The 17752-nt window shown below is 37.1% G+C and overlaps 1 protein-coding gene across 2 annotated transcripts in view; it reads left to right on the forward strand.

Annotated features, from left to right (window-relative positions):
* Window positions 1-902: 902 nt before the first annotated feature.
* The window catches only part of phf19 (PHD finger protein 19), a 47064-nt gene continuing 30214 nt past the window's right edge, over window positions 903-17752 (forward strand). The window contains exons 1-7 of one of the 2 annotated variants that reach the window (XM_079827834.1): window positions 972-1159; window positions 3007-3074; window positions 3960-4165; window positions 5940-6021; window positions 6236-6331; window positions 8256-8350; window positions 8469-8617. In XM_079827834.1, the coding sequence (XP_079683960.1) occupies window positions 3017-3074; window positions 3960-4165; window positions 5940-6021; window positions 6236-6331; window positions 8256-8350; window positions 8469-8617 (686 nt within the window). In that variant the 5' untranslated portion in view covers window positions 972-1159; window positions 3007-3016. Of the gene's footprint in view, window positions 1160-3006; window positions 3075-3959; window positions 4166-5939; window positions 6022-6235; window positions 6332-8255; window positions 8351-8468; window positions 8618-17752 lie in introns of both variants that reach the window. The other variant, XM_079827835.1, reaches the window with a different exon arrangement.

A 17752-nucleotide genomic window follows, 5' to 3' on the forward strand; every position in this document is an offset into this window, starting at 1 on the left:
ATCTATCTATCTATCTATCTATCTATCTATCTATCTATCTATCTATCTATCTATCTATACATCTATCCATCCATCCATCTAACTTTATAACTATAATTTAACATCCATTCTCATTCATCTATCCATCCATCATCCATCTATCTATCTAACTTTAAAACTATAATTTAACATCCATTCTCATCCATCCATCCATCTATCCATCCATCATCCATCTATCTATTTATAACTATACTTTAACATCCATTCTCATCCATCCATCCATCAATCTATCTAACTTTATAACTATAATTTAACATCCATTCTCATCCATCCATCCACCCATCCATCTATCCATCCATCATCCATCTATCTAACTAACTTTATAACTATAATTTAACATCCATTCTCATCCATCTATCCATCCATAACTTATAAACCTATCTAACTTTATAAATAAAATGTAACATCTATCTATCCATCCATCTATCTAACTTTATAACTATAATTTAACATCCATTTTCATCCATCCATAACTTATAAACCTAACTTATAACTATAATTTAACATCTATCTATATCTATCTATCTATCTATCTATCTATCTATCTATCTATCTATCTATCTATCTATCTATCTATCTATCTATCTATCTATCTATCTATCTATCTATCTATCTATCTATCTATCTATCTATCTATCTATCTATCTATCTATCTATCTATCTATCTATCTATCTATCTATCTATCTATCTATCTATCTATCTATCTATCTATCTATCCTTAAATCCACTGTATATTGTGACTTTCATCCTCAAAGTTTGATCTGTGAGTAGCTCTTCAGTATTTTCCAGTGTCCTGCTGTAGCATTAGAGCTTTTGATATCTTTATTTTGTCATTGGATCAGAGCTTCTGTAGCCCCTCCTCGAGCCGCTGCTGCTGTACTTCCTGTACGCGGATGATGATGATGATCGCTTATGTTAATTACATAAGCAAAACGTAAATGATTCGCGGGAAAAGGTGAAAAAATGGCGACGTGCACTGACTGCATTTCTGCGCCGCTTGTGCTGTAAAAACCCCAGAAACTCCCGTACACGTCGCGAATGGGATATCGGGCTGCCAGAGGAGGAATATCTGCACTTTTTGGCGCGTTTTACCCGCGGGACTGGAGAGAAATCAAAGCGGTAATCTCAGCGCGAGATGTGTTTGAATGTGAACCGATTCAAAAACCTGCAGCATTGTAGTGCGTAACAGTCACAGCTGTAGCGAACAGACGAACTTATGCATATGAAAGAGTCATACTGTGTTTTTGTGCTAGCTGTGTTTGTTTACAGCCAGCATGACAACTTGAGAGAAGTCCCTGGGAAAAGTTTTCCAGCACGCACTGGTGATGTTGCATGTCTTCGAATGGGGAGGGAGTCCGTGCAAAGATTCGTACTTGGCTATGATTTATATACGCGACTGCAATGATAGACTTTTGAGAAGTGGGCATGGCTGTAAAGTGACTTTTTTAATCTGATAAAGTTGATGCAATAGTTTTCTGTCACGCAGAGAGAAAAAAAGCACGCGTGTTTTATTCTTAGTTACAGCAGCAGGGTTGTAGATTGTGGGGTTCTTGGCCGGCTGGTTTCGATTGATTTGAATATTTGTAAAGGGGTCTTGTGCATGGCAGTTGAAGAAAAGTGGCCGAGATCAGTAAGTCTGAAGCGCACATCCTGACGATGAGTCAACCAGCTTCATTTCTCGGCTGCCTTTTTAACTCATCAGGGTTGAGATTGAGTCAGGCAATATTCCCCATGTGCACAGTTGCGGTTGGACGGATCTATTTGCAGTTCTACATAATTCCTGCAGGGTTGTCAAAACCATCAGTGCATGCTTACCTGCTGTACTGTAGCCCACATACTTGCACATTTAATGACAAGGGAATCAACAAAACATTTAAAGGTGCAGTGTGTAATATTTATGAGGATCTATTGACAGACATGCAAAATGTTTTCAGTGGCGTATAAAGACCTTACATAATGTACCGTTATGTGTTATTACCTTTTATGGAGCCGTTTCTATCTACATACACCGAGGGTCTCCTTACAGTGAAGTCGGCATTTTGTGCCGCCATGTTTCTAGCCTCCTGTGTACTCAAATTTTAATTTTCCTTCAGTACTCCGTCTGGGATTGCGGTATATTCTCTGGTTTTCTCTGGTCAAATTTGAACCGGTCCAATCAGCGAACAGAGGGAGTGGCTGAGAACGATGACGTTGATGTCGTGCGCTAGTTTGAGATGACATGCTTCACGACTAAACGTTAGCGATTGGTTATGGCAGATCCAATAGTTTTAATCTTCAACAGATTACCCGCCTTCAAGCTTGTCAATGGAGAGTGGCCAGACTCTTTGTACAAATGAAATGTACGAGAGTCTGGTAGGACCAGGCTACCATGTTTCTACAGTAGCCCTAAATGGACAAACTTTTCTACAGAGCGCTAGTCACTCTCTGCTCTCTCCGACGATGACATTTTTGTCCTTTGTCGGCCACCGTAGCTTCTCTGTGTGCTTCGAAAGGGTTGAGTGGCTGCAATTCACAACCTCACCACTAGATGCCGCTAAAATTCACACACTGCACCTTTAAAGCTATAAACGTCTTCAAATGAATAGATACATAAAATAATAATTAATTATATTCATTTTATATAATATATCATTTATTTAATATTATTCATTTTAAATAGCAAAAATGTGTGTGATATGTTAGGCTATTATATTTTATTTTATTTTGAATGACACTTAAATATATTTACTACTAGGTGTATTTTTCACCCGCAGTTTTGATTGTTTGTATATTGACTCAACTCAGTGATTTGAATCTGTTAAACAGATTTGTTCACTGAGTTTTTCTGCAGGTTACATCGTTATGCCAGTAGGCGGCGGCCTCTGGTCTATATAAATGACATTTATTTAGATCAGGGGTAACGACAATAAACGAGTCATTGAATCATTCAAATCAACCGACACTGAATCGTTTACATCACTATTTAGAACATCTACTATGAGGCTCCAGAAAGAGTGTTTAAGCATCATTTCGACACAAAATGACAACAAAGCAGGTATTTATTGATTTATCCATTTTGTCAACTTCTGTATGTGTTTTATCAAGCCAAGAGTTTGAACTACTTTAATTGAGTCAAGTGAGTTGTTCAGTTTGTAGCACCAAACCTCGGAAGAGAATTTGTATTTCCAAGCCATTGGTTTCCTCAGGAATTTCCTATGGGGTTTTAAAATGGCATTTATGAGTAAAATAAGGTATTTGTTTGGCATTACTTTTAACCAAATAATACATTTTTGAAAATAACATGAATTATTATGAAACTCAGAAAAATATAAAAGAGTTAAAAGAACATATTTCTAGTTTGGTACTTGAGAATTATTGGCAGGGAAACACTAATCTAGTGCATGATCCTATTTTTAAAATCCCATCAGTAAGTGGACAAATCTAAACCATGATGTCTGTCCTTTTTAAAGCTTTAATTGTGTGCGATGAGTCGAGCATTTCTGTCTGTCTGGTGCTCTGCATTTATGCTTATTGACTAATTGCAAATATAAATCCTTAAACCTCTTTTTTTCCGTCTGTAAATACTTTTGGGGTGAATATAGATTGTAAAACAACTAGCACAGAAATTGACGAGCCTTTTCTGGGTGTTTTTTCATAAATGCAACTGAACTGAAGTGGGCAAAACCCCTTATTATGTCAGTGTTTATCTTGGTTTCTTTGGGAGTTTTTATAGAGTTAAGTTGCCACTGGTCACTAAGGTTTAGGTTTCTATATGCAAATCATTTTACATAGAAAAATACACATACAAATTCCAAAATAAGTTTTCTATTGTATGCAATATGATGCAAGTAATTCCAGTTTTCTTTGGGAAACATAACATGTGAAAAACCTGATGTAATCTTTGTGTGTTCTTTCTTTGCATTTGACCGCCCGCCCGCAGGAAGTGTAGGTGTGTCTACAGTCAGCATGTTGGAATCGGCCTGTCGGGACGGATATCTGACAGTCGGGTCGGAACCTCTAGAACCCAAGCACCTGCTTCCCAAGAGAGAGAAAACCTATAGCGACCAGGAGACCTACTTGACCGTGGGCCAGTATGTTCTGTGCCGCTGGTCTGACGGCCTTTACTATCTGGGCAAAATCCAGAGAGTGAGTCACTGATACTTTTATATAAACCTGAACTGAATGCACAAAACATCTCTGTTTTATTGCACACAGTGTATAATCATTCTGGGACACAGCAACAAAAAGCATTGGAACGGAGTTGTTATAGTGCTTGGAGCATTAAAAACATATGTTTTTTTCTTCTTCTTCTAAATCTCAGACTTTGCACATAGTCTCTATCTAAACTGGTATTAACAACATTACTGTAAATAATATTTACTGTCTGATTTATTTCATAATTTGTGTAAATATATAGAAAAAATTACATTATGTACTTTTTTATATTAAAGGAACACTCCACTATTTTTGAAAATAGGCTAATTTTCCAACTGCCCTAGAGTTAAACGGTTGAGTTTTACCGTTTTCGAATCCATTCAGCCGATCTCCGGGTCTAGAGGTTGCATTTTTAGCATAGCTTAGCATAGATCATTGAATCAGATTAGACCGTTAGCATCTCGCTCAAAAATGACCAAAGAGTTTCGATATTTTTCCTATTTAAAACTGGACTCTTCTGTAGTTACATCGTGTACTAAGACCGACGGAAAATGAAAAGTTGCGAACTTTAACTTTATGTAATATCATTGCGCCGCTGCACTCATGGTACGGCTCAAAGTTCCTTGATTATTACGCAGGAATGAGAGTATAGTTCCTAGCCATATCGGCTAGAAAATCACAACTTTTCATTTTCCGTCGGTCTTAGTACACGATGTAACTACAGAAGAGTCCAGTTTTAAATAGGAAAAATATCGAAACTCTTTGGTCATTTTTGAGCGAGATGCTAACGGTCTAATCTGATTCAATGATCTATGCTAAGCTATGCTAAAAGTGCAACCGCCAGACCCGGAGATCGGCTGAATGGATTTGAAAATGGGAAAACTCAACTGTTGGAAAGTGTTCATTTGAAATGAACACTTCCAATGAAAAAAAAGGATAACAACAAGAGCATTTATTTGTGCCAAATTACCAAAAAAAAGTAAAATGTGACCCTGGACCACAAAACCAGTCATAAGTCGCACGGGTATATTTGTGGCAATAGCCAACAGATTTTCGATTTTTCTTTTATGCCGAAATCATTAGGATATTAAGTTAAGATATTAAGATAACGTTCCATGAAGATATTTTGCAAATTTCCTACCGGTAATGTATCAAAAATGTATTATTTGTAGTAATATGCATTGCTAAGGACTTCATTTGAAAGACTTTAAAGGCGATTTTCTCAATATTTAGACTTTTTTGCACCCTCAGATTCCAGATTTTCAAATAGTTGCATCTCAACCAAATATTGTCATATCCTAACAAACCATACAACAATGGAAACCTTATTTATTCAACTTTGAATGATGTATAAATCTTACCCGTATGACTGGTTTTGTGGTCCAGGGTCACATATTTAATTGGAATATTGTTCTCTTTTTTTAAATCCTGTTCAAGGTGAAAAAAACAGTTCCTTACAGAGTGTATTGGGGGAGAAAAAAAACGTTTTTTGAAAAAGAAAATCACACTGTGCTTTGAAAGCCCAGGATGTCAACTTTAAGATACACCAGATATATAAAACTGTGCCGTGTGAAATTCCCAAAAATCAATGTCCCCTACAGAGGACAAAAATGAATTGCTGGGCCCCTGGAGGAAACAAACGAGAGATGTTCATGACCTGATTGCATGCGCTCCTTAATCATGAATAATTCATAGTATTTATGTTTTTTACAGTCTTATGTTTGCATTTCACAACACAGACATTCCTCGTTCCGTTTCCCTATAGGTGAGCGCCTCAAAACAGAGTTGCTCTGTGACGTTTGAAGACAACTCCAAGTTCTGGGTGCTTTGGAAAGACATACAGCACGGTAAGAAGTCTGGGTGGGAATGCATCATGCAAACCTGGGATTTTTAAGTCGTTGTTGGCTTTCTAAAGTAGCAACAATAATTCATCATCAGCAAGCTAGAAAGCAGATATTTTGTTTGAAATGTCATTGTGTCCTGTGAGATATCTGTTTGACAGTATGGTATTAGTGCTTTGTGACGAAATAGCAAGCTTCATTCTCTCGCTCTCTCACGCAGCTGGTGTCCCTGGGGAAGAACCAAAATGCTCAGTATGTTCTGACATGTCTCTAGTTCCTGGTAATGAAATTCTTATCTGCGGGAAATGTGGAATAGGTGAGTCTGAGGCAGACATGAGCGCCTTGCTCTACACGTAGCACACAAAACCTGAATAGATCACGGTTAAACTGCTTGTTTTTGCTTTGAAAAGGTAATGATTCATTTTGAAGAACTGTTGACTCCAGAACCCACAGTTATTAGTGGGATTTGCAAAGAAAAGCATCTGTATTATTATTACTTATCGTTTTTTTGGTTTGGGATTTGAAGGGATAATTCACCCCAAAATTTAAATTCTGTCATTAATTCCTCACCCTCGCGTCGTTCATCATCTTTGGAACACAAATGAAGATATTTTTGAAGAAATCTGAGAGATTTCTGTCCTCCATTCTGCAACTACCACATTGATGCCTCATAAAGTTCATAAAGAGATTGTAAAGCGATATGAATTGAGCGGTTTAGTCCAAATCTTCTGAAGAGACACGATCACTTTATGTGATGAACAAATTGAATTTAATGTACACTTAAAAGTTGACCGTTAGCAGATGTACACATTTAAATTTACATTCCTTCTCTTCCTGGAAATCATTATTATGACTATTATTTTATGTGCGTTTGGTGGGATTGCTGGGTGACTGATGGATTCTGTTGATGTCAGCCACCTAGCATTATCATTGAATAATAATAACAATACTACGTTATTATGGTAAATTAATATATTACAGTACTTCTAAAATAAAATAATATATTATACAGTACATAAGTGAGTATATAGTGAGAATAATATACAGTACATTTAATATAATAATAATAACAATAATGCAAAAAATTATGCAGCAAAATTTCGGCCCCCGAAAATGGCATTTTTGGTTTTTGGCCGAGAGAGAAAAATATATAAATATAGCTGAAAATATATGCCATGTGTTCAGCGCACAGGTTTCACATAATAAATGCTTTGTAGGACTATACATTATTTAAATTAATAGTCAAAAATGACATCTGTTAAATCTGATTCTGTTGCATAGAACTGTATAAAGAAAAAATATTAATTTCATATATTTTCTGTCTAATATTAGTGTTACTTTCAATAAAAGTGTGGTTTTATTGTATTTTTTAAATGAAGTATATTTAAAATGATTGAATTTCATTAAGTTTAATATTAATACAATTATACAAAAAAAGCTAATTTAAAATAAGAAATTAATCAATTTTAAAAAGCATTTTTGGTTCTGTTTTTTCAGGCAAGAGAATCCAGAAAAATGTCGGTTTCGGCCCAGAATTTTCATTTCGGTTCATCCCTGATAATAATAATAATAATAATAATAATAGTAATAATAATAATGTATTATTTTATGTAGGTTTGGATGGGATGGCAAGGTGACTGATGGTTATTCTGTTGGTTAACCACCTAGAATACACCCAAAACATCCTACCAACTGCGTAGCCGCATCCTGGGAACCACCCACAACAACTTAAAATTGTGTTTGGCCATCTTAATATTCAATGTCTATGGTAGTTACGCCTCTAGTTACTTCGGCATGATCATGCAGCACTCACATTGTCTTCAGAAAATGTGGAAATGTTGTTATATAAATGTTGCAATGACTTCTTGCATGATGTAACGGCTGGGGAACTCTTCTGCCTGTAGATAAAACTGATTAGCATGTACTTGTGATAATGTATTTGAAAAGAATGGAGTGGAAAACGTGGTACAATTTGCATTATAAATGCCATAGCATCTACAAAGTAAATAGAGAACTATTCTGGGTGTCTTTGATGACTTTAAGTGGGTTTGGTAAGACTGCACTACAGTAATGACTCGCTGGGGACACAGAAGTGGCTCTCTGAAGTCGTAAGGATTAGTGTCGACTTCAGCTCTGCTGTTCATATTTACCCATCTGATTGGGTATGAGTAGATTTTTTTTCTTTTTCTTGCGCTAATATTTGTCCTCCATCCTTCCACATGCTTGCCTTGCATCTTCAGGGTATCACCAGCTCTGCCACTTGCCCCCAGTGGAGAGCTCAGCTGACCTGCCCTCGTGGTTCTGCAGAAAGTGCATTTTTACCTTAGCTGTGAGAGTAAGTCCTTCATATCCATGTGTATACATTATATTATCTTTCCGTTTCCATATAAATTAATGGGGATCAGGATAAGGGATCAAGTTGCTGACATGTGTGTTTCATGTGTGTGTGGCAGAAAGGGGGAGCTCTGAAAAAAGGGCCAATCTCCAAAGCGCTGCAGGCCATGAAGCAGGTGCTGACCTATAATCCAGAGGAGCTGGAGTGGGACTCTTTGCATCGTACGAACCATCAGCAGTGCTACTGCTACTGCGGAGGACCCGGAGAGTGAGTACTCTTCTCTTACCTTTCATTTAGCGCTAGAGATCTAGGCATTGGGAAAACACTGAATGGATGTCAGATAGTTATACATTAGGGGTGTAACGGTACACAAAACGGACGTACCTCGGTTTTGAAGTCGGGTTCGGTACAGCAGGGGAGAGGAAACTAAATAGAAAACTGCTTTTTTTGAACAAATTATAAATGAATAATGTCCTTAAATGAATTCAATTATAACTAAAAGCTTCTTAAAGATAAAAAAAGAGATCTCTGCTAATGCTGTAAAGTGTAAACTATATAGGGAGCCTTACTTGCACATTACTATAAAATAACAATAGAGGCCAAATTAGCCTAAATTCAGTATTTTTCGATATAATAATCAACACTCAAATAACACATTGTATGCAAACATGTAAACTTCACATTAGGCAGTTTTTGCATTAGCATAACTTCTAAATAATTATAAAATTATGTTTTTATTCCAATTCGTTGTTGAAATATAATCATTTATACACAGTGGCTTTCATTTTCATGACGGATTCAATTAAACATATTAAATATTCAAGACATCACTAACAGGTTCAGTAGAATATGATGAATAAATAGGCTAATATAGTGCATATATTTAGCGAAAGAGTTCATTTCTCTAGTGAACTACCAGCTGTGGACATTGAATGACTCCTGAGGTAAATGTAATGCTAGGTGACATTGTTTACAAGCTGTTTTATTGACGTCTTTCCACCGTTGAAACACTGATTGAGAGATTTCACAACATATGATACGTTTTGGTAAGTTGTAATGTAGCCTCATACCTTCAGATGTTGATTCATGTTTATTCTTTAGGAAGAGATGATGGCATTCACACGTGTGCCGTGCTGCCGCTTGAGCTGACTCGCCTATAAACAGGGTTTCCGCGGGGTCTTAAAAAAAAAAAAAAGTCTAAAATTTCAACAACTAAATTTTAGGCCTTAAAAAGTCTAAATTCGCTGAAGTATTCTGTTTTAGGTCTTAAATCATTTTAAACAGGTCCTAATTTTCCTACATCCTTGTAACGCTACTTCTGATGCTCATTGAAATCCTGCAGCACTTTAGAATGTTTTTATTTTATTCCGTGGTAGTTCTTTCTTTCGCTAGTCCAAATATAATTTGCTGTATTACGACTACAAATGAGACCAACATGCAGCTTATATTGCAGCCTATCAGCTTTGGTGTTATTGGAGTCTCTTTCAGAATGTACCACAGACACATAAATGTTTTTCATGTTTCTGCGATTACTAAATACAACGAAAAATCCACATGCAGATCCTGCATTATTCCTAAACCAAAATAAACCAGATTTATGTATTTTGTTTGTTCTATTGTCATGTGTGACTGTTGTGCATCTAACACAATACATAATATGGTAAATGTGGTATCCTAATTATGAAAAAAATGCAAATGCAAATTTCTGGAAATTACCATCTCAGAAATCACAAAAAATTTTTGCAAAATCCTGGTGGGATTGAGCTATGAGGAAGTGCAAGTTTATCTATACAAGTTTATTGATTTGTTCAATTTGAATAAATTAATTTACTCAGCAAGTAATTTTGTGACTGCATTTCCTTTTATAGGTCTTAAAGGGGTGGTAAACCACGATTTCACTATTCTAACTTTAGCTAACGTGTAATGTTGCTGCTTGAGCATAAACAACATCTGCAAAGTTACAACGTTCAAAGTTTAAAGCAAAGGGAGATATTTGCTTTTAAAGAAATCAGTTTCTAAGGACTACAGCAAACGGCCGCTAGGGACTACTACACATTCACCCAGGTTTTGCTGACATCACCAGGCCCAATATTTACATAAACCCCTCCTCCGGGGGGGCGAGGCAATTTTGTATCGCCGCAGGGAAGCGTTAGTAGGCTGTGTTTTTGCCGCAATGCCGAAGAAACGCTGTTATTTTCATCCGGATTGCAGGTCTGGGGTACTTGCTCTGTTCAGCCTTCCTTGGGAAGGGGGTGCGTTGCAGAGCGTTTAACATACAGCATGTTATATGCACGTGTGTTTGAGTCAGCGGGGAATCAGGCGCGCGCAGGGCTCCCTTGATCCACCGTCTTCGCGATTTCAATACCAGATTTGCACAACGTCAGCTGCGTGAAAAAAACACTGCCGGTGCGTGGATGCACGACGCGCGCGCTGCACATTTCACGGAGGACAACACAAACTTCCACAAACTTCGCGAGTTCAATACAGGATATGCACAACGGCTTGTCCTGAAAGCTGGATTTACAAACAGAAGCTGTTTACGGGCCACAACCTGTAAGTCTGATTTATTTTTCATCAATGTGTTTTCCTGTAATAGGTTGTAGCAAGGAAGTAAACAGATGACAACGCTGTTCTGCAAACCAGTCTGTTAAATGCTCATTCATACTTAACGTTATCCGACGAACACCTATCGTTACAAACACTAACGTTAAAATCTCAACAGCGAATCTGGCATTAGTGTAAATGATTCTTTGATTAGAGCTTTTATGTATTGTTTATCTACAGGCATGCTAAACATGGTTCTGTGTGTGATTTGGCTAACTTACTAGTTTAAGCCAGTGCTTAGTGTTTGTTTTGGGTTAGTTCTTGCGACAGATATTTGGCTATAATCGTTCTAAAAATACAAAAGTTAAAGTGCCATTCAGTAGCGATCATTATAGATCCGCAGTCTTTACTCTCGAGGACTGAACAGGTTCTGCTCGATCATCTTCACTCAAATGTTCTGGGTCTGATTCGGGCGGTAAGGGGCGTGACGTTTCCGACGTGCACTGCGGTTAGCGAATCACAACACACTGGGCCAGCTAACCAATCTGAGCCCACTGCGTATTTTTGAGGGACTGGCTTCATACAACCCGGAAAGCATCAGACCGTTTTACAAGGAGGGACAGAGCAGTGTAGAATAAAGGTCAAATATATGAAAAATAAGGCAATTTTTTTTTAAACGAAGCATGAACACATGTTACAGTGCACCCCACAAACACAATCAAGCCTTCAAAAGAATGTGTTTTACCACCCCTTTAAATTTAATTCATAATGGTCTCAAAAAGTCTTACATTTGACTTGGTGAAACCTGCAGAAACCCTGATAAAGTGATCAGCCACGTCAGATTATAAAGAGCGTCAAAAACGGCATTTATCGTTTGAATTTCGTGATAAAATGGACTGAATACTTAATATAACTGTTAAACTGTTAACTGTTAAATATTGCATTTGGTACCGTTCAGTACACACGTGAATCCCTCTTCCGAAACGATTCGGTACGCATATGTGTACCGTTACACCCCTATATACATAGGGCTGTCATGATTTGAGTACTCAATTTAAAAAAAATCATTGGTTGCTTTGAATTGTTACAAAGTCGGTAGTATATGTAAATGAACAATGAGTGAATTTACATGCCCAAGGCCAATTGGCAAAAAAAAAAAAAAATCTATTAAACCATTGTAGAACATACTTGCGCATGAAGAATCTAAATACATGTTCCTTCGATAAATACAATGGAATAGCCTCTGCACGGACAATATGAAGTGATTATAATTAAACCGTATTGTTGATGAAAATGATATGAGAAAAATATAAGTGCTAGTTGTTATTATTAATAGTGCAATGTTTTTGAAAAAAGAAACCTCTGAAATTATTATTATGCTACGGTTTCAAATAACAGCATTGCTGTTTGATCTGCGTGGGCTGAAGCTGAAGAGCTGAATGAACACTGGCTAACCGAAGCGCTTTGTCAACGGGTTAATTAACTCAATCAAACACATCCCACATGGGATTAATTAGATATTTATACAAGATAAACACTATCACAACTTATATCTGCACAAAATGACGCAAATGCACAGCTGAACTTGAAGTCACGTGCTAGTCAGAATGTTTAACTCCTGTTGTGGATGAGCTCTTCCTCAACACGCTGAAACACGGTAACTAAACCAAAGAAATTACGTTTTATTACAATCATAGTTATTAATGTTGTGCACATAGATGCAGGAACATCTTTTATCGGGGGTGGGGGGGATTTTAAACAAAATCCTAATATTAAACAGCCCAAAAAACTCTTATAGATGAACATACAAATGAATGAGGACAGAGTTATATAAGAACACTCATATACTTAACATGATTAAGTAAATGTTAAAAACACTGCATATATCACTACACAACGGCAGCACAAAAACCTGCATCTCACCGTATGATACTCAAATGTAGTTTGGCGCTCAGGAGTAGGCTAATGCCGATGAATGCTTTAATCAAGACCTCTACATTCAGTTTTTTTTTTTTTTTTTACAATTTGATCGTATCAGACAAGGTGTGCAAATGGAAACAGGGAGCTTTGTCCCACGTCCTGCAAGACGTAAGCTTGTCCCACATTTCAAGTCTGTTGGCTATTTCTTTTAATAATAGGCCTAATAAAAAATGTGATTGCCGTTTAAAAATCCATTTGCTGATAACAACTGCGTGGACGGTCAAAGGAACCAGTGTGCACTTCATCAAAACTCGTTTAATACAGCTACACCAGCTAGGACTTCTTCTACACACGTACTGGATAACATCCTGATTAAATCCTAGAGATCCAACAAAAATACTGTTGGAAAACGCTTTTATCAAAATAATTTCTATTAAGCAGTGTACTTTTTGTTAAAGCTGCTAAGTTATAAGCAATATGTTTTCTCTGACTGGTTTTCTCTGAATTGCATAATAGTTGCTGTTAAAATGAAAGTAAAACAGAGATGCACGTTATTCAGTTTATTATATTTAGTAGACTGAATAGGTCCCATAGAGTAAATTACATCATATCACTCAAACCTGTGTTAGTCACAGAGCTGGTCACAATACCATAACTAATCTGATTTAAAAAAAATAATAATTTCATAATAGCAGTAAATTTCTCTCTCACACACTTCTCGCATTGTCCTGCAAAATCACATCTACCGTCCTGTCACCATAGTCAGATGAGTTATAAGACAAGCTGCTCCTCAACTAGCGTAGGTACATCAATCACGCTGTGCGATTGGCTTTTGAAATATCATTTCTAATCATTTCTAAAGTCATATACCAGATTCGGCAACATTTAAAAACAAATAATCTTTAAAGAAATGTTATGAATAAAGGTGGAGAGTTGAAAAACAAAAGTTGTGTTCAATGCAGTGAAACAGCCGTTGACAGGGGGTGCTGAAGAACCCTCAGCAACCTTAGTTCAGTCAGGACCACTTCGTCAAGTATATTATTTATTACAATAATAGCATACAGTTAGTGTGGGCGGTATGGTTCTGTTCTGGGCAAAATCTCCCCATGCCTGTCCATGCAGAGCAGCAAGTCAACCCCCCTGGGGTACAGAACAGAACCAGCATATGCATACATAATTACAATTCACAATTACATGAGTTGTAGACAAAACTAATACATAAGAAAAATGCTTGCAATGTAGAGACCTGTACGGAAAGAAACAAAGGCAGATAAAATACAGGTTTGGTTAGGTGGAGTTGAGGTTGGAGGAGGGAGTTTGATTTGCGAGCAGCGATGCGATAGAAGAGATGCTGAAAAATGGGAATTTAAATGGCCGCGGTGATAGGTGTCGAAACTGGATTGGTACACGTCAGGTGCAGCTGACTATCATCTGATGAGGCCTGCCTGAACTGACGCGATGCTTGATTTCCTGTGGCCCATGGTTGTGCATTGCTGTTTGAGCTGCATGCGCTGAAGCTAAAGAGGATCACAGGTAAACTGGAGCGCTTTGCTCGCGGGTTAATTAACTCGACAAAATCTATATGAGATTATCAAATATTTATACAACATAAACACAATATAAGTTATATCTGCACATTGTGCACAAAATGACGTGAATGCACAACTGAACTAGTCAGAATGTTTAACTCCTGTTGTGGATGCGCTCTTCCTGTAACAACGCGCTGAAACACGGTAACTAAACCAAAAGAATTTGAGAATTCACAGTGATTGGGAGGGACGATAACGATGGCATTAAAAATGACATCGGATATGTCATCCGATACTGATATGGTGGATGATATATTGTGCATCCATACTCTGATTATTGGAAATAATCGCATTATTTGTGCACATGTAAATGTAGTCAATGTTTACTCTCTCTCCATGTTACCAGGGGCCTGTACCATGATGGTAGTTTAACAAACTCAGGGTTACAGGATTAGTTTCGAGTTGACAAAACCAAACCAATCTATTCAGGCTTTGTTGGTCCCATGATGCTGATCATCAGCTTTCTCTGTCAACTCAGGCTTTGATCCTGAGTTTAGGAGTTTAGCTGTGACATCAGGAGTGAACAGCCAATCACACGCTGTGGATCAGTAAAATTGAGATTTACTTCTCGCGAGAGAAGCAGCGAGATTAATTTCTCTCTTCTGCAGAATATTACATGATTGAAAAATATTACGAATTTAAACAAATGTACACAGCAAGAAGAAAAGAGCTGTCTATAAAAGAGTACAGCTTAAAGAAAATATTCACGACGTCAATGCAAGTAAAAGTTATGAAGTTAGTTTAGTTGATGTATAGAGTAATGTAGTAATTTTTATAGCTTTATTTATTGATTTTAAAGCTTATTTGTATGACCTTTGTATAGGCTATTTATATTCATTTCAACTTAGTGCCTATTAATGATTGATTAACTAAAAGGATACATGTGTAATTGATTACGGGTATAATAATTACATAAAATGATATCTAAATCATTCAAAATTATTATTATTATAAATAAGCATTGTTAAAAGCCAGACACTTTAGTCTTTAATAGCCATTTGCTATGTAGTGACCTTTAATTTGGAGTAGAAACAGGGGGAGTGACTTTATTGCATCAGAGGTGTGTCACTTTCCTCACAGCTGATTGGTCCAATTTCAGTTTGATCTCTTATCCAGAACATAACCTGCCGTGGAGCGTAAGTTACTATGCTGATGAACACTGCTAAAAGCCAAACCACTTTAATGGTACCTTAAACCCAGGATTAGCACAAACTAAGCTTACCGGTAAACATATCTGGCTAGCCAGCTAAACCGGCTTCATGGTATAGGCCCCAGGTCCAAGAAATGTGGTATTTGACTTGGTAAGTGTATCCATAGCAGACTGGGAGTGGCCTTGGACAGCAACATGCCCAGTGCATTATGGGTGTTGAAGTTTTCCTACCCATTTGGTAAAAGGGAAGACAACAGCGTCAGTGTTTTCTCTATTCATGTAGCACGTTTTTTTTGTGCCTTTCTACTGCATCCAAGGCAGTCAAGCTTTATTGAAAGCCCATGTTGCCTTGGCTGCTAACTAAAATAAAATCATTTTAAGTTAAAGCACTAAAATGACTTACTTCTATACCAAAAACTGATTCAATGCAACAAATCAAAATTTCTCCGTATTGGACATAATGTCTGTGACATAATTTGATAGAATTGAGACGTTTCATTAATTGTACTGAACTGGTTTGTTTGCACGTTTTAGTGAAATGCAAGAAAAAAGCTGTGAGGAAAGCGTGACAAATGCACTCACACGCCTCTGCCTCGTGTGCTCGGTTGCCGTCTCCTCACTCAGTGTAATCATTTTGATCAAAACAAAATTGCATGTGTTATGCAACAAACAGCAGAACAGGGCCTGTCACAGGGCTGCTGAAAAATAAAGTCCTTACTGGCTTCGTAGCAGTGGTTACTGGTTATTGTATCACAGTCTGCAACACTGTTCTATATGTGCACTGTCACACTGAATAGAATTCAGAAAGTTAAACGCAAGTTATACATTTGATGTTTTACTTAAAAATGACAATAACAGCACAATGTTGTTACTGTTAACTACTAAAACTGAAACAATTAAAACAATATTTTCTTTAATTGTAATAAAGCTTAAATAAAATAAAATATTAGATGAAAAAAAAAAAATTATATTGCCTTGACAATTTAATTACCCAAATGACTAAAAATGAATTAAAAAGAAATTCAATATAAAAGGAATAGAAATATACTAATAAAAAATGACACAAGCACATTATAGCAAAATTAAAAAAAAACTTAAACTAAAATATATATATTTTTAAAAATAACATTAAGCAAAGCAAAATCAAAGAATACTATAATAAAATAATACAAATAACTTTTTTGCTATTCGAGTGTATTTGCTATCAAAATTATGCCAACTGATATGTTTCCTGTCTTTGAAATCTCTTACCAAACATATTGTTTGACTGAAAAAGAGAGGAAATAATATATTTAGATTTTTTATGGTCCTTGGTGAATGGTGATCAGCCTTAATAATGCCCCAGCAGTAGGGGTGTGACGGTGAGGAAATTTTAAACGGAGCGGTGCGGAGCAAAGCATTATCAAGTGTTTTCAATGAATTCCTATGAAAGTTAAGCTTCCATAGGCATGAACTGAAAACGCTGTGAATGATTGACTGTGCGGCGTGAATGAATCTAATGCTCATTTTAGTTTCGGTTTAGAATTAGCGCCAATTCTAAACAATTCTAGGGTTGCTTGAATTGTGGGTTCATTAGCCTATTATTCTTAATGAAAAACACAACAACAAAACGGTACAATGACATACTCACTTAAATAGGCGCTTTTACATTTCGCTTTGAAACCAAATCTTCCATGATCTTATCTGTCAGCTGTTTGCTCTCGTGATGAATGAAATCTGACTCCTCCTGCGTTTGTGCTGCGACTCTCGTTCGGCTCACACTGTGTTGAGCAGACACGTTCAGTTTTTAATTGTAATGTCTGTTCGCTAACTGAACTAAATTATTTTATTACTATAAAAATGAAAACGACGGTGGAGGCGGTGCCGCGGTGTCTTTCACCTGAACACTGGCAACGACTATTGCAGCAAGCCAACCCAGCAGCCATATCACCCTGTAGCCCAAGACTGGTTGCCCACTGAAGCTAAGCAGGGCTGAACCTGGTCAGTACCTGGATGGGAGACCTCCTGGGGAAACTATAGGTTGCTGCTCGAAAAAGTGTTAGTGAGGCTAGTAGGGGTGCTCACCCTGTGGGTCCTAACACCTCGGTATAGTGACGAGGACACTATACTGTCAAAAAGCACCGTCCTTCGGACATTAAACCGAGGTCCTGACTCTCTGTGGTCATTAAAAATGTCCTTCAAGTAAAAATGTCCCCAGGA

The sequence above is a fragment of the Gobio gobio genome (genome assembly GCF_949357685.1).
Source record: "Gobio gobio genome assembly, chromosome: 10".
NCBI classification, from domain to species: domain Eukaryota; kingdom Metazoa; phylum Chordata; class Actinopteri; order Cypriniformes; family Gobionidae; genus Gobio; species Gobio gobio.